Consider the following 27,777-nt stretch of genomic DNA (forward strand, 5'->3'; position numbering starts at 1 on the left):
AGGCCCTAGAGGGATTTACAAGACTCCGGAGGTGACATATGGTTTTCGATCGTCACATAATCGCTTAGCGACTGTTTTGACCGTTACGTCACATAAGCAACGGATTAAACACTGGAGACGCAACTGTGGCCGATGATCATAAAAAAACCAGTATGGCTAATTGTGCACAGCTAGCTGCTGATCATAAACAAACCAGTATGGCTAATTATGCACAGCCTAGCCGCTGATCATAAACAAATGGCCATGCTAACTGTACACAAAGTGTCCGCTGCTGATCATGAATTAACCAGCATCGCTAACTGTGCACAGAGTGTCTGGTGCTTGTTGTAAACAAGCAGAAATCGCTAAGTGAACACCTCCTGCAGCAGCGGCACATACACAATGTACTGCGACAGAGCTAACTGTTAGCCTGTTAGCACATACACACTGTACTGCGACAGAGCTAACTGTTTGCCTGTTAGCACATACACACTGTACTGCTACAGAGCTAACTGTTAGCCTGTTAGCACATACACACTGTACTGCGACAGAGCTAACTGTTTGCCTGTTAGCACATACACACTGTACTGCTACAGAGCTAACTGTTAGCCTGTTAGCACATACACACTGTACTGCTACAGAGCTAACTGTTAGCCTGTTAGCACATACACACTGTACTGCGACAGAGCTAACTGTTTGCCTGTTAGCACATACACACTGTACTGCTACAGAGCTAACTGTTAGCCTGTTAGCACATACACACTGTACTGCTACAGAGCTAACTGTTAGCCTATTAGCACATACATTACATTACATGTCATTTAGCAGACGCTTTTGTCCAAAGCGACTTACAATAAGTGCATTCAACCTGAAGGTACTAGACATAGACCATAGGAATCAAGCAAGTACAGAACTTTAAGAGCTAACTGTCATCGCTAAAGGAGTGCTATATGTTAAGGAAGAAAAGAAGAGAAAAGAATAAGAGCTTTTTTTTTTTTTTTTTTTACACACTGTACTGCTACAGAGCTAACTGTTAGCCTATTAGCACTGTGCTGATGACAGGGCAGATCAATCACGCCTTTGCGGGATCACTATCAACGCGAGTGAGACCCGCCTCATTCTGGGTATTGGACTGTATGGAAACACGGCAATAGACATGATGTGAGAAGGGCTGGTAGTGTCCCCCCGGTTATAATTAACATGGACATACGTCTTTTAGTGTCACTTTAGTGCCTCACCTCGTGCAAATGTTCCCAAACAAGTCCCCTACTGACAATATGTTTCAAGGTATCCATCGATTCATCCAGACCTTTGCGCCACCCAAGATGATTGTGATTAGTTTAAAGAAAAACCAACAACCCAGAGGGGGTTTTTTTTCACACCTTCATTCGTTTTTTCATCTCGTTTTAGATCTCCAACCTAAACAACAGAATAGGTTTCTGTCAGTAACACCCAAATCAACCCATATGAGGTTTTCTGTGGTACAGAGAGGAGTGTTTCTAAAAATAGTGCACACATCATTAAACATACATGTAATGTTCGCTGTTGTAAAAAAAAAAGCTGCAGTTCTGTTGAATTTAGGCTTCATAAAAAGGGCAAAAAAGTTTCTGGTTATAAAAGATTGTTTAAAAAGTAACTGAATGCAAATAAATGCCAGAAGTGAAGTAGTTACAAGGAACAACTTAACTACTGGAAGTGACAAAGTTACAGTACGAAAAAACGTGAAGCACATCATTTACTTATGTTTTCACATGGGACATGAACGCTGAAGTCCTGGGTTTTTTTGACTCATCCACGCCAAGTGCAGCTTTCGTGCTTCATCTTCTGCCTTCATTCATAATTACTAAGGCAGCTAGAGGACATTTCCCCAGTGCTGAAACAAAGCTTAAAAAAGTGTCTGTTAATGTGAGACTACTGAGACTTGATTGGCCCTTTCTGCTTCCACTCGCTCCACCCTTGCTGCTACTGGTCTTTGCTTCCAATTAACCAGCTGGAAAACTTGGCAGTTATTCTTGAAATGTTTTTATTTTTTTTAAAAAAAGCAACATTGAGTTTTTTAACTTAATTTATTGCAAGAAACAGGTTGTGCAGTTGCAGCCTTGTGCTGCTTTTTCCACTGTACAGTTGTAATGGCTTTGAATTAGATGTTGACAGGTGGCAGATTTAGGTGCCCCAAGACCCTGAGAACTTTGTTGCCAGGGAAACAGCTTCTTGTGGTCTCTTGTGAAGGGGCAAAGTAAAAAGCAGTTCAAACACCTCTGTGGATCAGCGGTGGCAATGCTTTAGGACTGTTCAGAAAGAGCTGGAGGACGAAGCTCTGGACAACCATGTCTTGGACGTTTTTCCTTCCATCCTGCTAACGAAACAGCTCAGACCCACAAAAGTGAACAAAACTGGCATTTACATACATTTATTTACTTCAAGAACTGTTGTGGTGATCGACTGCAAGAAAAACAATAAAACTATCCTTTTGGATTTAGATCTGGATTGAATACAGGTGTTGTTTGACTGGAAAAGTTCTGCTACTAGATACTGGGTTATTTTGAAAGTAATAGTTTAGTGACAAAGAAGCTGAATTCACTAGATTGTAGCATCTTTTTCATATTTGCACTTGGTAAACGTGTTTTTGTCCTCTAAAACAACTTGATTCGTGCTACGTTTTGCCAGTTTCTCAAACGAGTGAGATAATGCCCCTTCGAATAACATATTACAAAGATATCACATAAGTGTTAATTTTCACATAAAACCCAGAGTTTTACAGATTTTATTGCTTCTGTGTTATTTTGTAGAGTCACACTGCTAGTTTACTCACCCATGTGCTTATGTGTCATTTTGGCAGGAAATTGAGTTTTGCTCATATTCGATGGGGAGGGCAGGTTCTGCTGGCCCATATGCACATAAAGCTACTTTATAAGCTCAACACCTGCCTACCACTCCGCTCCTCCACTAGCTTGTTAGCTTGCTGCCTAAAAACTGTCACTCTCCATCACTAAAATGGTCAAACAGCCTCCCTTCATCTCGTCCCTTCGCTCCCAGTCGTCCGGGCTGTGATTTAGTGACAGATGGCGCAGATAAGATGCGTTTGTCAGCCGTCTTGGAGCTCTGAATCCTGAGGGCTAACATAATGATGAGGTTATTACACATTCACACACGTCAGGAACTATTATCAATCAAATGGGATTTTTATATCCTCAATTTTTCCTGACGTTTTATCAGTTCCGTCTTTTTTTCCTCCATCTGTCTTATTGTTTGATCAGCCACATCTGCCCCTTCGCCTATCTCCATCTCTTTTTAATAATAACCCTTTCTTTTCTTTCATCCTCTCGGTAATGGTGAGTTCTTCCGTTATTGCTCTTTGCTCTTTTCCTATCAGTGATTTATCAGATGGCTTCCTGTCCCCTCAGTGCGGCCTTGTTAGTGTTGGTTCAGGCAGCTCTTTGTGTGTGTGTGTGTGTGTGTGTGTGTGTGGAGGTACTCACTGTCGCTGCGTGTTTGGCGTTAGAGTGACACATTAACTAATAGGACGGATGTGGAGCACCAACTCTGCTGCTCTGTGTGTCTTTGACTCTTGTTTCTTCTCATTATCCGTCCTTCTTCTTCTCTGCCCACATCCATCTCCCCTTTATTCCACTTTATCCCATCTCCTCGCCTCTTTTTCTTCCGTCCTTGACCTGATCTTGGCTGTTGACAGTTTGTCAGTGACACAAACAACAGGAAAAAAAAAGCCACGCTGGTTGCTGTTGAATTGAAAACTGCCCCAAGAGGGTCAGAGGTTTTATTTGTCCTCTTTTGGAGCTTTAAGCCTCTGAAACCAGCAGCTTTCTGCTCCAGGTGAGACGTTTTCATTAAAATCAGCGGTGGAGGGAATGAAGCAGCAAAATGTGTTGTCATCCTCCTATGTTGTCACTATTAACCATGAGAAAGGCACAGGCATACACACTCACAATCACAATATTCATCAACACACAGAGGCTGCATAATTGCATTAATGAGTCGTGAAATGAGTGTGACCGATCTGGCATTTCACCAGGGACTTGTCTGTCTTTGCAAATGAGGTGACAACTGCAGCGATATCCGAAATCTGTTGGCTGCTAATATTTATTTTTGATATGTGTGAATGGACAGATCGCTGGTTGCCGTGCACTGTCCTTATCCAGCAGAGCATGAAATAAGGCTCCGTATGATAGTTTCTTCAGTCTTTTTACTTGATATTTCTTCTTTGATGATTTCAACGTCTGCTGATGGGGTTTGTAGTGTTGACCATGTGGTAAAATGTGGTTCTCTGTCGTGCTTCTCATAAAGAGGAGCAGCTCCTGAGGCCTCAGCTAATGGATATCCTGATAATAAATAAAGAGCATTCTGTAATCAAACCTTCCTCATCTGTTGTGGGAGAATTAGCTTGGGGTCATCTTTGTTAGCGCGGCTTAGATTGAATTTGTAACGGGCAGACCTCCCCTCTCCCCTCTTATGATCGATGGCAGCAGAGTGCAGATAATAGCTTTTATCACAGATATTTGTTGGCCATTAAGGCTCTGAACTGTAACTGACCTCATCAAGTCTGTCTTTGTTGGGTGATAATCCTTCATGATAATAATAACAATATGCTGAACCTTTCCCGCCAGAGGCTGAAGGCGCACTTGCAACTAATCTACAAAATAGTCTTCAGTTTACCAAGAATGACATACATGAGTGTTTTCTCATCTAATTGCTCGATTGGCGGGACAGCATCATATATTAGTTCCAACCACAGACTCTATAAAACCCCAATTGGGGTCGCGAGATGATTTCTGGGGGTCACCAAATCATTTTGGAAGTCAGCTCTGTCTCCACTGTGTTAAAGTGTTCATGTGTTAATGTGTTTTAGTCTTTTTGGTCACTTAATGTCATTTTGTGTCTTTTTTTGTGTCTTTTTTTGATCATTTTGTGGTCAATTTGTGTCTTTTTTGGTCATTTTGTTTCCTTTTTTGGGTCATTTTGTGTCTTTTTTTGTCATTTTGTGTCTTTTTTTGTCATTTTGTGTCTTTTTGGTCATTTTGTTTCTTTTTTTGGTCATTTTGTGTCTTTTTTGATAATTTTGTTTCCTTTTTTTGGTCATTTTGTGTCTTTTTTGGGTGATCTGAACTGTGCGTGTGAGATTGTGTTCAGTGAGCGGGTCGCGGACAACATGCATGTTAAATTGGGGGTTGCGACTCAAAAAGGTTGAGAATAGCTGCGCTAGTGAACAGGAAGGTCACAACCATCTGAAATTCAACCGTACACTGGGTAACCTAGTTTAGATATGTTATAACTTTTTTATTTTAAAACTTTTTATGTGGGGAAAAACATTAAGGTTTAGATTAAGATTTCCTTTATTAGTCCGACAACAGGGAAATTTCAAGAGTTACAGCAGCAAAGTGGATAGCAAAAAACAATAAATAGTATAAACAGCAGTATAAACTAGAAATATAAGCAAATAAACGAGTAAAAAATGCTGTAACAATTTATATACAAGTAGAAATATAAAAAGTATTAACAATTAAAACAAAAATAAAATGAAAAACTTTAGGAACATTACATACAATGTAGGCAGAGTCAGCAGTTGGATATGGACCATTGCACAGAGAGTGTTGCACATATAAATTAAATTATAGAAATATACAGATGTGAAACAAAAATATTAAGCAGTATTTTTACTTACTTAAAAATGCTGCAATTAGTCAAGAAAATGACTCGATAATGAAAACAATGTCAAGTTTTTTTTATGTGTATCTATCTGCCTCTCCAATGCAGTTTTTTAACCTTTCTTTTCTTTGCCTTTCTTGTCCTGCAGCTCTTTAATGCCTCCCTCTTGCTGCATGAATCTCTTCCTGTACATCCTGTCATTCTTAGACATCCCTCTCACTCTCTGTTACATTTCCTCCATATCTACACTATAATTGTGTTAGTGGTGCACTGGTGCTGCTGTCATAATGCTTCATGGCCAGTGAGGCCCTCTGAATATACCCCACAGGGGAATCAGGAGAAGGGACCGGGGGTGGGAGAGCCACGGCATAAGTGGTGACAGCACATCTCTTTTCCTGCCTGTGATCTGTCATTAAAGTTCAACGAAGCTTTATGACATTTTCTCACCCACTCCTACAAGGCTGAACGCTGACCGACCACCCGGAGCTGCCTACACACACACACACGCCTGGAGCAGAAGAGTTTGTGTATGAGCATCCTCGACAGCGTGTAATTTATGTATTCATATCCATACCCATCGGCCAATTATGCACTAACAAGCCAAAATGGAAGTTAGCATCCACTATTTAGTCTAAAAGGTCATTTGAGTCCCTGCAGAAGAAAGAGTTATCTCTGTGAGGACAGGCAGCTGCAGACATTTGGATTCTGGCCTGAAATTGATTAGCATTGATTTGTGGAAAGATGTTATAAGTCATTATTTAACCTTTTATAGTTTGTCAGTTTGTAAATGTGTATTTAGGCGTGTTTAAATGGCATCACTTTGATGATTACACTGTGAAAGGTCAGAAAGATGAGAGGGAGGCAGAGGACAGAGAGGGATGAAAGACAGAGGGGGGAAATAGGAGGAAAAGCAAAAGGATAGTCTAAAATATTGGAAAAGATGAAGTTAAGAGGAAGATAAAGACAGACACACACTGTAAAACCCAACTTATTGTTTCAATATAAATATTTGAGTGTCCATGCTGCAAAATAATTTTATGTCAAGACAACAAAGGCAAAATCCTGCTATTTGACTCAATATTTTAGGTTAAAATAACATTTTGTACAAATCTTGTTGTATTGAAAAGGAAAATTTTGTTATAATAACAAACAAGCAACAGTGCACTGTAAAACCCAATGTTGCATGTCTGTTATAACTAATTTTCCCTTTTCAATACAACAAAGATCTTTGCAAAAAGTCAATATAACTTAAAATATTGATTTAAATATTAGATTCATTTGAGTGAACTCCATTGTCTGTGTTGTCTTGACATAAAATTCTTTCGCAGCATGGACACTCAGATATTTAAGTTGAAACAACAAGTTGGGTTTTACAGTGCACATACAATATAAGAGCATCTAAAGTGTGAGTTTGTTTGGCTAAATGAATATTGACAGGGTGTCGAGGAAGGAAAATGAGACGTTAAAGAGGAACACAGAGTGAAGGCGTGAGGAGACAAAGGTAAGCGAGTCCATGCTGTGTGGGCCAGCTGCTGTCATGATTCTGTAGTGAAGATAAAGTCTGGAGGAAGGAGAGCGAGAGAGGAGGAGGCGAGAGAATGACAGACAGGGAGAAGAAAAAAGAAAAAGGAAGATGATTAAAGGGGGAGGACATTGAGGAGGATTGTTAGGAAAAAGGAAATTGCTGCACATGAACACACTCTGACTCTGTGCTGCTGCTGCGATGGCAGCTTCTTCTCTTCTCACACCCACATTTTCTTCTTGGTGTATCTGCTGAACCCGCTCGCTGCAGCAGGCCGATCAGATCACCCTGTTAACCCCGACCAGATCGCTTCTTTGCTGGAATGCAAAGCAGAATATAGATTTATGTTAATTTGAAAGTTGCATTTCAAATCACATACTTTTTAAAATTTTACTTTTAGAACAACGCTGATTCCAAAAAAGCTGTAAAAAAAAAAAAACCCAACACAGAACAGCTAAATGCTAAACAAGTCAAACACATTTTCATAAACTAAAGGTTCATCTCAATAAATTTGAATATCATAGAAAAGTTTATTTATGTCAGTAATTCAATTCAAAAAGGGGAAATAACACATTATATAGATCCATTACACACAGAATGAAACATTCAATTTCTTAATTGATTTAATTTCTTCTAATTATAATGATTATGGCTTACATTTAATGATGTTAGTGTCTCAAAAAAATTGAATATTACAAAATACCATTTTTAAAAAGTATGTTAAATATGGAAACGTTGCTCTCTGAAAAGTATATCCATCTATATGCACTCAGTACTTGGTTGGGCTATTTGACTTGAACTTCTGGAAATGGACTTTTCCATCATATTCTAATGTATTGAGATGCTCCTGTAGATGTTACCTTTCAAATGAGGCCTCGTTCAAGCAATTCCAGTTCTTCCATTCGGGTATGCCAAATGAAAAAAGAGAGTGGATGTTAAAAGGTTAATATTTGTTACATTGATTATGGATATATGCCAGTTTAAGATTTTTTTTTGTGGCTCTGACACAGGAAAACAACATCCTCAAAAAAAGATGATGAAAGAATTGCTGGAAAATTTAAATTTGAAAAAATTGGCGATGTGGAACCATGCTGGGATTTTCTAGATTGAGCTGTTGAGGGTCTATAAAGCTACTTCTAAGTTATTCAAATGTTGCAGAAAATCAATTAAGTCAGGCCTAATTTGATGTCTTTTTTTGGATTGGCAAGAAAAACACAAGAATATTACTTGTGCTGCACTCCTGCATGGCCATAAATATGTACAGAAACCACTGGAGCACTGCAGCACATACATCTGTCTTCTAGCTTAAAACAAAAAGTATTGATTTGTATTTTTGTTTGCAAGCTAACCACAGGGAGTGCATTGATCATCTGTAGTCCTCAGTCATTATTTTTTTCCAGCTGACTACATCTGCAGACATTCACACTCTCCATCAGTGCGAGCTATGAATCAAAGACGGAGACTTGTTGATTTCTTCAGATTGGAGACAGCACACTAATGTGAAAGGAGCCCACTGAGTTTTACATTTGGCCGGCTCCATCTATCACTTCCTGTGTCCTCTGGTCACCCACGCTGCTCCCCGGTTGTGTAATTATCCCGTCTCGATGGTCCTACTCTGTGTCCTCCTCTTCCATCAGCCGGTCATTTACTCTGGCAGTCAGCTGACCGGCCGGCCAATCAGTCCGCTACAGACCCGTTGGGTAATTTGTGGTTCTGCTGTGTCGGCATCAGCTCTGTGCCACCAGCTTTATGTTTTCTCTAACATTAAATGCTCATTGTTGTTGTTTCTTTGGTGATTTAAATTCAACACCTGCACGCATAATAACGTTGCTCTGGATACGAGCATCAGCTTCGTGCTTTAAATGAAAGTGAAAATTAATTTTCCTGGTGTCGCTGCCAGCTGGTTCTGCATGCATATATTTATCTCTCAGCCTATAGGTGGTAAATGTCCTGAGGGTTTGGAGCAGGTGAAGGCATGCAGATTACTTTTTATAAGTGGATTTTGTTTGAATATACGGTATATACTGTATATACTGTATATTATGTCTTTGTGAGGATGGGGATTGTGAGTATGAACAACTGACCAGTCCTCTTCAAAAAGCTGTTTGAGATTAAGACCTGTTCACCTTTTTTTGTATGTGATATAACCATCGGCCCCTTCATAAGGTAGACCAGTACAGTGTAATGCAATGTAATACAACAGCTCTGCCATTAATTCTACAATTACAAAGATTGTAGTTTTTCAGGTTTTGATGCAACATGGTCTCACAGGAATCCGTGGAATAGCCACGGAATCACTCAAATTTCTGTGAAACTGACACGGATTTGGCTACAATGCAAGTAAATGACAGTCATATCCCGTGGCTATTCCAACATACAAAGTGATTATGTACATTCACTGAGTGAATATTTAGAAAATAAAACATATATTTCTCGCTAGAAATGTGATCAAAATCCATTTTATGCAGAAACTAAGTCAAAATATTGATTTTTTCACTAAAAATGAGAGAACTGTCCGCCATGTTTTTTGTTCTGACCGCTGGGACCTTGAAAGTCACGTGACTTGGAACAAAACAATAGGAAAACATCCATGGAATAGCCACGGGATATGACGGTCATTAACTTGCATTGTAGCGAAATTCGTGTCAGTTTCACGGAAATTTGAGTGATTCCGTGGCTATTCCACGGATTCCTGTGAGACCAGGTTCTTTTGATGACACTGGCAGAAAGGTAATAAATCTACTTTATGTTTATTATCGAGGTCACAGTAAGTGGTTGTGGTGCTGTACTGGACTGCATTATATTGACGAGTGTTTCTAATATTCTGGCACTACCATTTATGTCAATTGAGTGGCCAAAATATTAGAAACAGCTCTTTATATAATACAGTCCATGTCAAAACTACTGCAAACTTCAGTATCTATAAATTAGATATAGTTAAATAAATAACTCCGTTCCAATCAAAACTGAACATAATTATCATTGTAAAGGCAGACTCCTTATCTTAAAGGGACAGTTTGGATTTATCGAAGTAGGGTTGTATAAGATACTTATCAATAGTCACTGTATTAACTCTGGTAATGGCGCTTGGCCATTTAAACAGCCCTTTCTGATTAGCAACTGAAGCTCTTTTCAAAGCCAGACAACTCTGTTGACCAAAACAGTAATTTTACCTCACAGGAACTGTGATATACACTGCAAAAAAGCCAACTTGTATTTTTTGGCCTAAAACAGTGATTTAAGTTGGTAAAACTTGGAAATATAAATTACTGACATTTAGGGCAATAATGTAAGTTAACACAACAAAGGAAGCCAGTTGTCTGCTCAAAAACAAGTTGGTGAGTTGTTGTTACTTATATCTTTAAGTTGGGGTTCACAACAAGGGACAATAGTTCTGATAACTCTTATTTCTTTGTTGGGAAATTCAGTCATTAGCGAAAGCTAGCGGCTAACTGATGCTAGCAGCTAACTGATGCTAGTGGCTAACTGACGCTAGCGGCTAACTGATGCTAGCGGTGCTGCTTGTTACATCTACAAGAGTAGCCATTAGCGTATCAATGCTAACTCAAAATTGTGGTCACAACATTAGCTGACATTTCATAGCGGCGTTACAATCGTGCCAGAGAAATTCAGAGTTGAGCAGACTCAAAAACAGAATTTCAAATATTTCGTTTAATTGTCCAACTTAAAATTTTATCGAAGTTTGTTGCCTTGAAATTTTGAGTTCACCCAACTTTTCTTGTTTTGCAGTGTAGACATTTGGTGAATCCGAATTATTGCTTTAAAACACCAAAGTCACACAATAACACAAACTGATGGAGGCAGTGGTAGACCAGCAGTTCCTGTGTTCTGTGAAGTAAAATGACTGTTTGTCATTGGAGTCTGGTGGCTTTGAAGAAAGCAGATGTAGCAGCTTTAGTTAGCCTCACATAAACTTAAACTGGGCTTAGAGCGAAGTAAACCAGTGAAAATATTGTAAATATAGCGTACACTTAAAGAGGCATTGATTCTTTAAGGTGGGCCTTTTTTAGGTGGCTAGAACATGTTTTTCTGCGGTACATTGCTGAGCTTCTGAGATTGTGCCAACCACCATCCACTGTAGTAACACACTGACTGTGTAAATCTGTTATACAACCAGACTATTAAACTTTAATTAATCCAAACTATCACTTTAAATGGAATATTATTTGCTTGACTTTTCAGGCACTTTTGTATCACCAGTAAAATTTCTGAGTTGTATTTCTGACTTTGATGTTGATGTGAGCACTATTTACCAGTCGGAAAACTGGTAATTATGGTAATTACTATTCTTCTATACAAAAGAATTATATGTGTGTGTGCGTGTGCTTGTGTGTGTGTGTGGTGAGCTGATCACTTGGTCCTGAACTAAAAATCAGATTTACATACTGTGTGAGCACCAAAAAACCTACAATTCAGTTTCCATTGTCTCCTTGTATTTGTCTACTATAGGAAACATGAATAAATAATCAAATGTTCAAGTGTGTGTGTATCTGAGGGAGCACACACATCTATAATAAATGTTACCTAGATGTATTATGATAATAAATCTGGTTATGCGCTCAGTATTCCTCTATGCAACTGACACAGATTTTTTCGAGTCATATCTAATGGGATTGCAGGAAGCTGCTTGAATTGGCTGTAATACAAAGACGCAGGAACCGGTCTGCTTTAATGTGGAAACACAAAAGGACAACAAAGTGCTGCCCACATAGGTTTCATCTCTACTTGAACTGTCTCTCACTGCTCTTTCTTACTCTCAGATCAAACTGTGAAAAAGGTTTCTGAAGGCACAATATTTCCTGGTTACACATGAACACACACTCTGTCTCTATGTCATCTTATTGAATATGCAATTACACTTTCGCAGCTTTTAATAATTGTTGTGTTGCCCTGTTTCCCCTCCTCTCGCTGACAGCTGTGATTTTGCAGCCTGAACACGAGATGTCTGTTTTATCTCCCGCTCCCTCTCTCATGGTCTATATTCCCTCTTCCTGGTGTTTACTCTGGATGTGCAGCCACTGGATGCTTTTGTCTTTATGGAGCGACTCCCTGCTGGCGCCGTGCCTAGAACAACTCTCTAATCTAATAAACAGTATAATCAGGCCACTACTCCTGCCGCGGCGTTTCACCCCAGTGTGAGCCCCAGAGGCACGGTGGACCGGAGGGTTACGGTCTAATGGGGACCGGCTTGTTGAGGCCTCTCTCGGTCTCTCTGTGTGTTAACCGTCTGTTCGGTGTGTCAGCTGTTGTGTGTATGCATGTTTGCGAGTCTGGTTAAGAGCATCTGCTGTGTGTGGAGTCCAAGTCTGTAGGCTGCATTGAAGTCCTCTGCAGCATCTTTGTGGCTCAGCAGGAGCTTCAGATCTGGGTGGGAGGTGGAGATATGGTGTGCACTCCCCTCCTGACCACTCAAAGACAAAACCAGACCAAAGCCCGCCTCCCTCTGCAGGAGGTGCAGCATCTCTCTGCGGAGGCTCTTTCCTGCTGCTCTCTGAGCGTATTCTAATATGTCGTTGTCCTCCTCTGCCTCCTGTTGCTGCCGCCTCTTTTCTTTCTGCTTTTAATAGCCTTAAATGCACCTCATTGCCATACCAACACCAAACTTTTACTTGTTAATACCACGTGACGTTTTGCTCATCACCAACAAAATAACACCCACCATATTGACTGTTGTCATGACAGTTGAGCACAATAGATAAGCTCTCAGACTGTGAATCTTGAGGCAGTTAATACTCTTGCAAAGACTTATTTTATGGTTAGCTGTGATGAACAAAACCAGAGAGCATCAAACAATCCAGTTTTTGTTGGATTAAATATAGTTTGAGTGGGTTTAGATAATATTAGCGTGATCACACTGGCTCTGCAGTCCTCTCACTTAGTTTTGCGCCAATTTGCCTCAATATCTCTGCTGAAGTCTGTCCTCTCAGACGCTTCTCTCAAGAACTGCTTCCTCTCCTCTCCCACTCTTCTTCTCCCCATTTACAGACATTTTCTTCCCTGCGTCCTCCTCTATGTCGGCACATCACATGATAACTCTCCATCCAGAGATATGCAAACACAGTTTAAAGACACTGAAATGTAAATAGAAACCTCAGAGACTTTTTTATCTGATGTCCAATCATATGAAGAGCTTTGATGATGGGAACAGAAAACAACAACAGCCAACCTTATTTCCAAAAGAAGTACATAAATGAAAATATACATTTTGAAAAATGTTGTTATATAGAGCAGCTATTCTCAACCTTGGGGTCGGGACCCCAATTGGGGTCGCGAGATGATTTCTGGGGGTCGCCAAATCATTTTGGAAGTCAGCTCTGTCTCCACTGTGTTAAAGTGTTTTTGGTCACTTAATGTCTTTTTTTGGTCATTTTGTGTCTTTTTTGTGTCTTTTTTTGACCATTTTGTGGTCAATTTGTGTCTTTTTTGGTCATTTTGTTTCCTTTCTTTGGTAATTTTGTGTCTTTTTTTAGTCATTTTGTGTCTTTTTTGGTCATTTTGTGTCTTTTTGGTCATTTTGTGTCTTTTTTGGGTGATCTGAACTGTGCATGTGAGATTGTGTTCAGTGAGTGGGGGTCGCGGACAACATGCATGTTAAATTGGGGGTCGCGACTCAAAAAGGTTGAGAACTACTGATATAGAGAATATGGAGTGGGGAGGGATAGCAGTTCAACAGTAGATATCACATAGAAGTAGCATACACCATCTAAAAGCTAGGAACCTGAAGATTAATGTGAGATGCAGCTCAGCTCTGTGGGTCAAGTTGTACAAGTCAAGGTGTTACTAAATACTATATGCTATAATGCTACTGCATGGATATCAGCACAATATGGGTATGTATGAAAAAGGAGACTTGTTGATGAACATAGAATGCATTTTCATTCAGATATCTTGAGGTCAGAGGTCAGTGGACCCTTTTGAAAATTGCCATGTCAGTTTTTTTTTCCCTTGCTAAAATATCTCCTAATTCTGGAGCGTTATTTCCTTCCTGGACATGTTCGGTACCTGGATTCCATCAATCATCTACTTTGAAATGATGTCAATTACTTCTAGCCTTGAAACCGAGTTCACTTCAGCCTCTGAAAGGAAACACAACAGCAAAAGTTGGAAGGCTGAAGAGATAAACAGTTAAAGAGGAATCAATTATAAATGCATCATGGCAGCCCATTCCTTCTATTGAAACATTCTCCCTCCAACTTATATGATTATTTCTGCTGCTTCCTGCACTCTGCACTGCTGCACTAATGCACACACATTAGTGTCTTTGACTAGACCAACCTGTGTGGCAGCAGAGTAAAAATCTGGACTCTTTGCAGCTTTCATTGGACCTCATGGCTTAAAGATTCTTGATTTTACAGTGGTTTGTTTTTTGCATGGCAACAAGTCTTCTAAATCACAGAATATCATGCAAGTTTTGACTGATTTCTGCTTCAATATCACATCAGGAATGAAGGAAGGAAGGAAATGAAATCTATGCAAACAAATGATGGTGTGCATCACCATGGTTAAATACATCTGAATAGATAGATTACATGTTTGTGTATGACATTTTGTGAGCAAATTATTTGCACAAATAATTTCCAGTGTGTGAGTGCATGAAGAAGATTTGCAGTTACACATCTGAACAAAAGCTGCACACACAACACAATTACATGTGAGAATCTCATGTTTGCAGCTACTAATCAAATCTTCTTCACACATTGGAAATTATTTTAGCAAATGTCTTATTTGTTCACAAAATACTCACAGCTTCAGGTCTCCTTGGAGGATTCAAAAAATGTCATCTATTTGTTCAATTGAATTCATTTAATTAAAATGTTTTTTTTTTTGACACATTCTCACATTTGGATATATTCATGTGGTGAAACACAGCTTCCAGTATTGTAACCCTATTTAGTTTCCATAGAAATCTCCTGCTTTTAAAGAAGACTTGATGGATTTTTGCTTTTGGGTCAGTGGGGATTTTAAAAGAACATTAGACGGCTGGAGATCTGAGAGAAATAAAGAAAATCCCAATCCTTTAATACACATTTCTAGAAAACCCTCTTATACGCTTTATATGAGATCTAGTAGTTACTTCTTTATTCTTCAGTCAAGTGCTGTGACGATTATTTCTATTTTTGATCATTTGTGCAGATTATCTTCTGGATTGAACTGGATTTTTTTGGGATGACATTTCAGAGCTCCACAGCGTTGATAAGCAAATAAATGTGTGCTAATGGGGAAGTGCATTAGTTTGACAGAGACGAGAAGAACGAGATGACGCCACATGAGATCCCTGCTAATGTAGTTTAATGGCTGATATGTGATTAGAAATGAATCAGTGTGAGTGTACATTATTCAGAATGAATCACTGGCTGGACCCTGGGAACTTTGACGAGTTAACTTTTAAGATGAACCAGTTGAACTGTAAAGTTTAATTTTGAAGGGTTGAAGCTTTCTTTTGGCTAAAAACTTTAGAGGCATATTAAGTATTTTTGTGACAATGAAACTCTATTTTAGTTTTCAACATGTTTTCAGCCCTCGCTGATGTAATTACCAGTTTGCAGCAGCATTGGGGGGAAATGTGTTCTTTTTTTTGTGTGAATTTTTTGTTTTTTACTGGATCTGGTCAGTGCAAAAAGTTTAGGTAACGCTTTATATTAAGGTCCTTGTAATAACCATTAATTAACAAGTAATAAGGTCCTTGTAAGTCCTTACAAGATGCTTATTAACATTATTGTGTGTTTATAAGCTTATATAAGTGTTAATAATGGCATTACAAACACCCATGACCCACCCATTATGTCTTTGCCATGCCTTTATTAATCTTATTTTGTTTGCTTATTGATATTAAAATATACTTTATTGCTCATCTATTATAAGTTAACTATAAGTTAACTATGCTTTTTGCAACTACCGGATCTAAAGCGAGAACAATGCCTTATTACTTGTTAATTAATGGTTATTAAGGACCTTATTATAAAGCGTTACCAAAGTTTATTTTATTAAATTTGAAAGACATGAGGAATATAGTGATTATGATGAAATGTCACTAGCTTATATTTGGTTATTTTTCACCTTTCACTATTTTTTACTTTTGAACAGAGTCAGTGTAGCTCTTTCCAACTATTACAAATCTATATGCTAAACTAAGCTAAGCTAAACATCTCTTAGCTTTATCCTTATATTAAACGAGAAGACATGAGAGTGCTTATCTAACAATCTTTATAAAAGAAAATAAGCACATTTCCCTGAATATTCCCTCCAGCTGGAATGTTTCTGTCTGTACGTGCTGCTGTTTGAGTGTGTTAAAGTCAAGGTTTGTGCCCCGAGGTCCTAATTCAATAAAAACTTGCTAATCACTCGACCTGTGGTTGTAATTACAAGTGTCGTTAAGTGCTCTAATCAGCTGATGAGTGGAGAGGTGGGCAGAGTGTTAATATGTCCTATTTAACCTTGAATCTTGAATTATGCATTACATGGTGCAGGCTAGTTGTAGCCAGTGTTCCAGTCATACATGTTCAGAGAGCAGATTTTAGTTGTGTTATGTTCTTGCACATTCACAGATTATATCAGAGAAAAGATTATATTTCAGATAAGAACTGTATCAAAAATCATCAAATTAAAAAGACGAAGAAAAAACAAAATTCAATTAAAATGATCAAAGATAAAATCAAAGTGTATATACTAATTGAGATATATAAATTAGAACTAAATCTTGGAAAGATAAGGCACTTGAGGAATATTGATTTCCTATCTTCCCCCCGAGGCTTCCTTGTTTCCCTAAATCTCCCCCGTTTACAAATATATCTTACATTTCCATTATCGTTCAGCTGTTGCAGTAACTCCAATAACTCCTACCTGTCTGTGTGTTTGTCCAGGGGAAAGAGACGACGGAGGAGGAGGATGAAGTCGCTGTCGGGATGGACAAAGGCTTCATGGACGAATTCTTTGAACAGGTTCGTTTCTCTGTCTGTCTGTCTGTCTGTCTCTTTCTGTCTCTGGTGCTGTGTTCCAATCCCCATATTTCCCGTATTTACTATACTTAGTTTGAGTACGCAGGGTGTTCCGATTCCGATCGCGGCGAAAAGAAGTGAACCTAAAGGACCCGGATGTTGCCCTCATAACGGTCAAAACGTTGAGTGTGGAACGATGTACACTATACGCACTCAACGGCCGCCATCTTGTCTACGTAGCGGAAGAGGCGGAGCCAGGCAGAGCCGCTCAGCTCGAAAAAATGTTTTGTAATGGCGTCTGAAACAACAGCGGAGCATCGTCTGTCTAGATAACGTTGCTGACGACGCCGGCGCATTCTCCACATTTCCTGCGTTAATGGAGCCATATTGCCAGATTATAGAAGTAAAGATTAAACAACACAAAGGGTCATTTTTTCGCCGTTCAAACCTGGAAGTTTTTCGTGGGTGACGAGCCGCGGCGGCTGTCGCGAGTGTCATTTCCGGTAAGTTCCCCACGGAGGATTAGATTTGGAACAACACTCACCTGCTGAAATCTGCGTACTTAGTAAGTGCGGATAGTGTGCTGCGTACTCATGGAAGTATGGGGATTGGAACACAGCATGTCTTTTTCTCCGTCTCTGTCTCTCTGTCTCTTTCTGTCTGTCTGTCTGTCTCTCTCTGTCAGTCACTGTTGTTCCCTTTCACACATTTAACAAATTCATAGGCTAATAACTTTCCATTTTAAATTCGAGTCCAGGTCTCCTGTTATGAATCTAACCATGTTGGGTTTTCAGGGCTCTGTAATAATTCTCTTCTCTGGGGAGCATTGATATGATTTATAGCTATTGATGTTGTTGCTGGTGTGGCATGGATTGTCATGTATTTTATTTCATTTGACACAGCCTTTATTAATTCAACGACACAACACTGCAGTTGTTGTCCAGCTCAGAATAACAATACTGGTGACTGCACTTATTTCTTTGCCGTCCCTCTTGTGCATGGCGGATAATGCACGCAGCCTGCATCATCATGATCTATGCAGCATCATCATGATCTATGCATGCCTTCGGGAGTGTATTTCCCTGTACATGCTGTGCACATGTGCTGGGGACAAACTGAACATCGTGATGCCTCTCAGAGGGGGGGCTCCATTTTTAATGTGGCCTGCTACGTACTGTACATCTCCCACAGTGAGCGCCTTTGAAAAGCACGATAATTCAAATAGAAATCGAGCTGAGGGAGACATCTATTCATATTTATCACCATCTAGCATTATCTTTCATCCTCTGCCGTATTTCTTATATTTTATGAGACGGTCCTTTCAAACGCCTGCCTGTCAATTAATGTACACGGTAGCATCAACTTTGAAGAACTTAAATCACCACTGCAAAGGCTGCTGCAAATGTAGGTTGAGGGAGGTTGAATGGCATTTATCAGTGTTCACAATCAGCACTTTGATATTTGAGTTTTCAAAGCAACACAAGACAACAGAGAATCAGAGAATTATCTGTGACCGAGCTGCAGGAGCATTAATCAAAAACCCTGTGTAGGTATTAAACCTGTCAAAGTCTCAATAATCATGACAACATGTTTGAACATCACACGTTAAATGGGCGTTTATCAGCACTTATCGTCCCATAAGTATGGGCAAGTAGTGAGCTACTCCACCTTCTAGTAGGTTGTAATCAGCCCATTCAATGGCTGCTCACTGTTTAGTCACATTTCACTTTCAATTTTGTTAGTCTTCTTTTGATTTAGGCTACACATCTACTTTTCTAAGGTTCTGGCAAAAACGTTCCTGGTTAGGCGTTATAAAAAATAGTTTTAAAAGTAAAATAAATGCATGGAAAACCTGAAATAAATACAAAAGAGTTATGTTGCTTACATAAAAACATGATGTACTGTTATGTGATGTTACTTCAAATAACTTTGTGTGCTTTTTTGATTTGCATGGGACATGAATGTCGATATAGTGGCTGAGAGTTTTGCATTTGGAGACAAACAGCATCAACAATGAGCATGGTAAATGGGCAGCACTTGTATAACCCTTTTCTAGTCTTAAGACTCAAATATGCTTGTTTTTAACTGACATGATGTCAGCCTTGCGTATCCTGTGGTGGTTTGGAGCGTTGGTTGTACATTTCCTTAGAAATTAACTATACACACCTGCAAGATGCAGTATGGAAATAACCACTAGGGGCAGTGTGGGGTAGAGACGCAGAGACGCAGCTGCTACAACGAGGTAGGAACACCTTTCGCCTTTAACGCCACTGTGATCTTATTTACAACATGCAAGTTCCGAAGCTCTACTTTTGTGTTTTATTTGAGCCCTTATGTTAGCCTGGCTAACACCAGACTAATCACAAATGAGATTAGTCTGGAAACCAGCCGTTCATTTCTCCGTAGAGGAGGTGTGGTTTACGATCCTCCAGAGCCGTTTATTGGGCGCTTAGAATGTCTATCAGAAGTGTCTGTAGGTAGCTCTTAGCCAATCAGATCAGTTATACCAGATGACGTAGTAGAGCGACATAAATGGATGTTTACATAGCCAGACTAGCCCTCTAGCATCTCTACTTTGAGACTAAAATGCTCAGTTGTGCTTCTGCAACGTTTTTCTGCAGCATGTTCTGACTCTGGCTGAACCTTATGCCCCCTCATGTCATTCAGCCACACATCCACTGATTTTATGTTCAATAGACGAGCTGCTGGGGGTCTCTGGGGGCTCCGCTGTCCCCCGGCTCGTAGCCAGATCACCGTGGTTACAGCAGCGAGCGGTAGCGGGGCTAGTAGCGGCGCTAGTGGCGGCGCTAGTAGCGGGGCTAGTTGGTAGATTAGGCTTTGGCCAAATCCTGTCAGAAGCAAGGCTAAAATATCCTTTTTCACGGTGAAACAAGAGTGTAAAGGCAACTGTTGTTCTTCTTTTAAAATCAACTGTCGCTCTAAACTATTTAAAACGCCATCAGCTAGATCAAAAGAGAGTTTTGCGTCAGCTGCAGCCATGTTGGATCCGTAAGAAAACTACAAAACTACAAGCTTCAAGCTACAAGTAGTACGCGTCATCGTCTTGCCGTCCCTCCCCGTTCTGTGATTGGATCCTAAAACAGGGCTAAGAAACGGCGTTAGTTTCCAGACTGTGTTGCAGTTCCAAATGAAATTGAGCGCGCAAGGCAGTATGGGTAAACCCAGGCTACCCTTATGTTGTCTGATTTATGTGGTGTCCCTCTAGAGGTATCCGTATCTTTGGGCGACCGCTCTACCAACTGAGCCACAGCCGCCCCGAAAGCAGCCGCTTTCAGAAAAGAAATGAGAAAGTATCTCTTTGACAAGTTCAGTGCAAAACATGTGTAGAAGGAACGAATGCCTCCCAGCTTTCCCATATTCCTCCAACATACTTTTTTAAATAATGTCTTTTATTTTTCTTATGTGTCTAGGAAGTATAGGACAATTATTACAGTGGTAATACTTGGTATAACTTCAAAATGACTCATAAAACACTGTAATTATGTGATGTTTTAGCTCTAAGGGAACGCTGCAGTCGGCAGTCATTTGTCTTCTCTCATATTTCTGTTCTGCCGCTGCTTGTTTCCTCTGACAGACTCTCTGTGTCAGTCAGAGATACTGAAACGTATCTCTTTATCTGGCTGGAATTTCAGTCGGTTGCATCTGCCTCAACTGAGAGAGTCAAGAAAGAGAAGTTTGAGTAAGATGTGGAGACAGAGGGATCAACAGAGAACAGTTTGAGGCTGAGCTAGAAGCTGGAGGAATGGTGGGAAAGAGAGATTTTGAAACAAAAGTGATGTGGAGAACTTGGACGGAAAAACCAGAGAGGAGGATGAGGTAGATCATGTGACAAAGGGAGATCTAGATGGAGCAGAGGGAGAGAAGGAGTAATCAGCCTCTCACCCTGACTGTGTGTGTTAATTAAGCTTTCAGCAGAGCAGAGACCGCTGCTGCCTTTTGCCCTTCACTCACACTATAAACAGCAGAGTGCTGCTATTGATTCCATCATCTGTTTGTGGTGGGGTTTTTGTGCAAGCATGCTTATGGCTGGTATTTAAATATCGTGTACTACACTATCTGTGTGTGTGTGTGTGTGTGTGTGTGTGTGTGTGTGTAAACACCAATGAGGCCGACTGCTCCTTCGTCTCACATTGCTTCCTACACCTGACTTCATCATTCAAATAGGGAAACAAGAACTGGAGAAAATTAAACTATTTTTTTTTATCATACTTACTGCAAAAAAAGAAAAGTTGGGTGAACTCAAAATTTCAAGGCAACAAACTTCGATAACATTTTAAGTTGGACAATTTAACTAAATATTTTAATGTTTTGTTTTTGAGTTTGCTCAACTCTGAATTCAGATTTTTGAACTTATAATTTAACATTGTAATAACTTTTAATCCTTACTTCTGCTAACTTCTGCAATGTGCTGAATTGCCACGATTGTAACGCCGCTTTGAAATGTCAGCTAATGTTGCGACCACAATTTTGAGTTAGCATTGATACGCTAATGGCTACTCTTGTAGCTGTAACAAGCAGCGCCGCTAGCATCAGTTAGCCGCTAGCATCAGTTAGCTGCTAGCTTTCGCTAATGACAGAATTTCCCAACAAAGAAATAAGAGTTATCAGAACTATTGTCCCTTGTTGTGAACCCCAACTTAAAGATATAAGTAACAACAACTCACCAACTTGTTTTTGAGCAGACAACTGGCTTCCTTTGTTGTGCTAACTTACATTATTGCCCTAAATGTCAATAATTTATATTTCCAAGTTTTACCAAAATAAATCACTGTTTTAGGCCAAAAAATACAAGTTGGCTTTTTATGCAGTGTAGGCCCCATGATATGATATTATTGCGATTTTAAGCATTTTGTGATACAGTGAGTATTGCGATACAATATATTGCGATTTAACTGTTTAACTGCATTTTGTGTCCCCAAAATTAAATTCAATCAAGAATTGACACGATATCCTGACGCACATGGTGCCTTTAGATTCCTTAAATCATCTAGTTTCATATATACCAGTGTACCAGTGTATCCAGTATATTCTTAAAAATGAGCCTGATACGGCCTTGGAAAAAATGGTGAAAATACTAACGCTAAATAAACGCTAAATATCGATACTTGGCAGCCATGAATCAATATATTATTGCCACACAAAATATCACGATACTATGCTGATTCAATTGTTTCCCTCTCCTCTAATACATACATGAAACAAGACATTGTTGCACACTGATCAGCTGATCTTCCTTTATATCTACCCTATGTGTTGGTTGACTGATATTAAAGGGCTTTAAAGACAGAAAACAACCTTTAAGCGGTGAGACAAAAATTCAGCCTTATCTTTATCCATCTGTCATAGTTTGAGGTGCATATGAACACCATTACAACTGTCAGTACACAGTGTTACAGCGTGTAGCACGACTTCTCTCAGAATCCTTTACCAGATGATGCAAGAATGAAGAGAGCTAAAGCAAGACAGACTCCCTGTGCCCTCTAGCCCTACTATCATTATCCCTACCAGATAAGAATTAGTGTTTTACTTAGCTAAAAATATATATAATTAGATGACAAAACAGGACAACATTTTGATTCCTGCTTTGGAATTTGGCTGTGTTTTTACGAGATACTGACAAATGTCCCGGTGGACAACAAGTTAATAAAGAAAAGTTATAAAACTGGTTTGTTTGTTCCTGCGTGTCTGAAATTGGTTTTTCTCCCACACCAATAAAATTTGCCTGATGTCTTATGAAACCTGAGAGACGCACCGTGACTCACTAACACATGGTCTCTAAACCGAGACAGCTTAAAGTGGTTTCATCTGCTGCTCACTTACCGTCTCTGTCATTTCCTCCTCCCTGCTTTTCCCGCCTCACTCTGACTTTCTTTTTATTATTTTTTTTTTTTACTGTCATGTCTCCCCACCTTTCTGTCTTACATGTATTAACTCTGCGCTCACCTCAGTGTGCCTTCTGCTCTCTCCCTAGTGGTCTTCCAGAGCCAATTATGTTGTTATTAAAGAAACGGATCCAATCAGCAGCCAATTAAAGAGATAATGGGTGAATAATGACCCAGACTAAGAGCTCAAGAATGTATGGATGGAGAGACGGAGAGCGGTGGGGAGTGACAGAAGAAAGAGGGGCTGCAAATGGAAACGTTAGTAACTAAAGGCGTATTGTGAGAAAGGAAGAAAAGAGGAGAACAGGCTGGCCTGTAATGGAGCAGGTGTAGAGGAGGAGAAAGTGATCGGGGTAGGTGACAGACGGAGATGAAAGCAGATATTGATGAAGTCACTGACAGATGTGACTTGCTGCTCGTCCAGATGTTACCTGAGACACAGCTGGCGACGAGGCTGCAGGGAGGAGAGTCAAACCTTTACCTTGGTGGCAGATGATGATGAGGATGGTGTGTGGAGGATGCACGTGATGCATTTATGCATTTAATTATGGGCTTAAAGGAGTAATTTAGTGTTTAAGGGAAGACTTTTTTCACTTTATTGCACGGAGGAAGATGAGAAGATTCAGTCTCATGTCTGTACAGTAGATACAAACCAGCTTGGCTCTGTCCAAAAGTAACAGAACCCGCCCACCAGCACCTCTAAAAGCTCACTCACATACTTCAGGGAAAACAATCCTTTGAGCACTGTAAATGTGCTATTTATATTCGTGAGGATATTTGATTTTCGCCTCATTAGCGAGTCGGTTCGTCTGTCGTTTTTCAGCAGAAGATGCTTGAGATTTGCATAACAGGTATAGGCACCAAGCCAAGAAACAATTAGGTAAGATTTTGACGGAGATCCAGATGTGTGTTTCTGTTTGTTGTTGGATGTTTTATTATCATAATAAACCAAATGAAGACCGACACACTTGCTCCTGAATGCTTTTTTAAGTGAAATGAGGATTTTTGTGTACTTGTTCTTTAACTAAAGCAACTAAAGCAAAACTGGAATTATTGCAGAGTGCAATTCACTTCTACACTGCTGACGGAAATATGGAAAGCTGCACACCAGCATTTGTTCATTTGACTATTCCTCCTATTACTAGTCAGTGTGGCATCAGTGAGTTATTAAGGTAAAAAAAAAAGTGGACCAGGTACAAAACCTGATCAGATTTTATGGTTAAAACTTGTTTATTTGTGCTTAATAATGTTTGTAGTTTGAGATTTTGTACAAATTTGACTATTTTTAGCAATAGCAACGAGCTACGACTGCTAATCAGGAAGTTCTCATTTGACAACGAATAGATTTTGCTATCGTTTTTTCAAAGAGAGGCTGTAAATGTATGGAAATAAACAGATTTACACACTGATGAATTAATTGTGTTCTACAGTAAAATAACGCTTAGTTTTTAATAATGCTTTGTTTTTGTACTAATCATGTCCTACTAATCCTAAATATCTAGGAGAAACTAACAATACTTACCAAACTAAAGCTTGGGTTTCAGGAGGTTAAGACAACTCTTTATAAGGAAGCACACAATAGTCGGTTGGACAATAGCGTACTTGCTTCTAAAAGGGCTCTTTGCTTCTGTGAGTGTGGTTTTAATAAAACCTGACACATGGCTCTGACCTCAGCCCCTCCAACACCTTCGGGATGAACTGGAGCGCCAGCTGTGAGCCAAACCTTATTGCTGAGTGGGAGCAAATCCCTGCAAAAAAGCCTCCTAAGAAGCGTGGATGCTGTTGAAAAGCAGCAGATTAATGCGCATGGATAAGATATTCTACTATCAGATATGGTTGTAATGTTCTGCTATCCACATACTTTCACTATGCAGCGAAGCCGCATCATCTATTGGTGCTTTGTGACTCTCCGTCGTCCTTTTTCCACTGTGCAGTCACATCTAATTCACACATTTACTCATTCGTATTCGTTCGACTCAGGTGAGTGGCGGCAAAAGTCATTTTCACAGCACATAGTGATTCATATTTCCTGCCTGTTGTAGACTAAAATGACTTCCATAAGGATTCATCTGAATGAACTGGACAAGGCTCTATTTGTATTTATTATAAATGACAGCTGTTTATTAATGAGGATTAGGATTGCACAATTCAGGGAATTCCATGGGAATTAACGGGAATTCATGGGAATAAACAGGAATAAACTGTGAATTTACACAATTGAAGGTTGGCCATTAACAGGAAGCAACCAGATCAACCAAGGTTGAATATTTTACTCAACATTCATGTTTTAATAATTGATTGTTCAATAAACTAATTAAAACTTGATAAAGTTCTACTGACAAATAGTGCAATAATGTTGAAATGTTTTTTATTGTTTTATTTTGCATGGATGTCTGCTTATGACGAAAAAAAAATGTTTATATTTATTATTGGATATGATACAGTTTGTTTAAATTACGCCCAATTTCCAGTTAATTCCCATACATTTCCATAATTCCCGTTGAAAGTTTCAGATTTTGCAATATTTCCAAAATTCCCCAGCTTAACTTTTCATGGGAAGTTTCTGGAAATTTACTAGAAATATTCCACCCCTTTGCCACCCTAATGAGGATGCGTGAGTATGCTAATTTGATAGATTGAAGTCTGTTTTCTGCTAATTTAGTTGACATATCACACAGCAACATATGAGACGCTCCAGTGTTTGAATGACTGAGATAAACACGAGAAACACTTTCACATCTGTGTGTTCTTCCACTGAAACCTGCTTCACTCTGCTTTCAACCTCTCTCTAATATGATAATGACATCTTCAGTTCACTTTCTGTCAACATCACTCAGGCTAATCACTGGTACTTCCTGCCTCAGCACTGAGGAGATCTTAAGTACCTTTTGGTGTCTCTCTCTCTCGACAGGTGGAGGAGATCCGGGGTTTCATTGAGTCTCTGGCAGAGAAAGTTGAGGAGGTGAAGAGGAAGCACAGCGCCATCCTCGCCTCACCGAACCCAGATGAGAGTAAGGCTGCTTCTCTTTTCTGTTTCCTCTTGTTTAATTCCCTCCAACATGAGTAACAAGCTCAGCACACCGGGACCTTCATGACTCTGTGCAGCAGAGAGCACTCAGGATACTTTTGTACAGGTTTTATTTGATTGTATAGTTTGTATCCTGTGGTTCTCAAACACCATACAGGTGGGTGACAAAAGGAAAAATCTGAATAAATCAGTGAATTTGCACTGCCACCACTTTCCCAGGCGGGTAAGAGGCTCTTAACCTACGCTTGACTGGAGCTATTAGGGCAAGGTTTGGGAGCATTTCCTCTGCATGCTACTTCACTGTGCTACTTAACTCTACCTTCTTGGATTCTCTGTTTTTTGTGTGTTTTGTTTGGTCTTCCATTGGCAGAATTTGCAGATAAAACCAGGTACACTGGTACTTTTCTCTGTTGAGGTTCCCAGCGAGCTGAGCCGATATTAGAAGGTTAAAACACTGATTGGTCAGAAAGAATTGTCATTAGTGCAACAAGGGAAATCCTGCACAAACCTGCCATTTTTAATACCTACGCTAACAGCAACACACTTTTTTTATTAATTCAACCCAGATTTAAAAAAATGTCAGCCCACAAAACTATACAGTGCACTACATAAAAATCTTAAATATTTAACTTTCTGTTGGTTTTTCTTTGATTTTCCATCCATGTATTTCTCACATGTGAATCATCATGACCTCCAGGTTTTGACTCACATTTTCCGAGCAAACACTGACCCTCCTGCACACGTCTATATTCTACCGCTCTTTACCGAAAACACTAATGTTTAATACTGCCATGACTCAGTAATGTGTCAGAGAAGCTCTTAATGAAAATCAGAAGGAGAATAATTACTTTTATCACCATCTCAACAGCAGCAGCAGCAGTGGTGGTGGTGGATTTCACTGAACAGGAGAAATAAAAATATGTCCATTCCTTAAAAGAAATAAAAGAACAATTTGCCTCAAAAGCAAAAGCCCAGCTGGTTGATGGAGACTGTGATAGAAGTTGAAGAAGATATCAGTCCTCTCTGTGCTTTGGAGCGTTTTTGCTCTCACTGTGAAATCTCTTACACTCTTGTTTGTCCATTTCTTCTGCACTTTTCTGCTCCCTCTCCATTACTCTTTAGTCCTGTCTTTGCCTGTTCACCTGCTGTTAACACCATCTCAGCTTCTCTTTCTTCTCTTTTTTCCATTTTAAACACTCTCCTCTTTACTTTTCTTCATTCTGTGATGCTACAATCCATCTTCCCTCCTCTCTTTTTACTCCCCCAGCTCTGTTCTCACACCTCCTCCTCTCTCATTCCTGTCAGGGCATTGATCTGGAGCCCCGCTCTCACGAGAGGGATGTTACTCACACCAGTAACACCACCCAATCACTTCTCCTGTCCCTGATTCCCTCCTGCCCACCTACCTGAAGAAGCATTGATTTGTTTGCAGCAGCAGGCCTCAGATGAGCTCTCTAACTAGCGCTGGCGAGCACATGACACCTTGAGCATTAGGTGCTGCTTTTAAGATACAAATTCTTCCACAAGTCGTCTCCTTTGTGACTGAAATCGATGCTCAGTGTGTGTGTGTGTGTGTGTGTGTGTGTGTGTGTGTGTGTGTGTGTGCCTGATAAATGCACATCAATCAAACGCTGATGTAAATGTCAGGGTCGTTCATTACACAGAGGTCAGCTGGTTTCTGCCGCCTGCCTGTTGCATTGTGGCAACTGACGGTGAATAGATTTATCT

General features: G+C 39.8%; 1 protein-coding gene across 4 annotated transcripts in view; it reads left to right on the top strand.

Moving 5' to 3' along the window:
- The window catches only part of stx1a (syntaxin 1A (brain)), a 102,931-nt gene that overhangs the window by 2,906 nt on the left and 72,248 nt on the right, over positions 1–27,777 (top strand). For all 4 annotated transcript variants that reach the window (XM_059330698.1, XM_059330699.1, XM_059330697.1 and 1 more), the window contains exons 2-3: positions 17,044–17,121; positions 25,933–26,032. In XM_059330698.1, coding sequence (XP_059186681.1) covers positions 17,044–17,121; positions 25,933–26,032 — 178 coding nt within the window. The remainder of the gene's footprint in view (positions 1–17,043; positions 17,122–25,932; positions 26,033–27,777) is intronic.

Source organism: Centropristis striata, chromosome 4, assembly GCF_030273125.1.
Source record: "Centropristis striata isolate RG_2023a ecotype Rhode Island chromosome 4, C.striata_1.0, whole genome shotgun sequence".
NCBI classification, from domain to species: Eukaryota; Metazoa; Chordata; class Actinopteri; order Perciformes; family Serranidae; genus Centropristis; species Centropristis striata.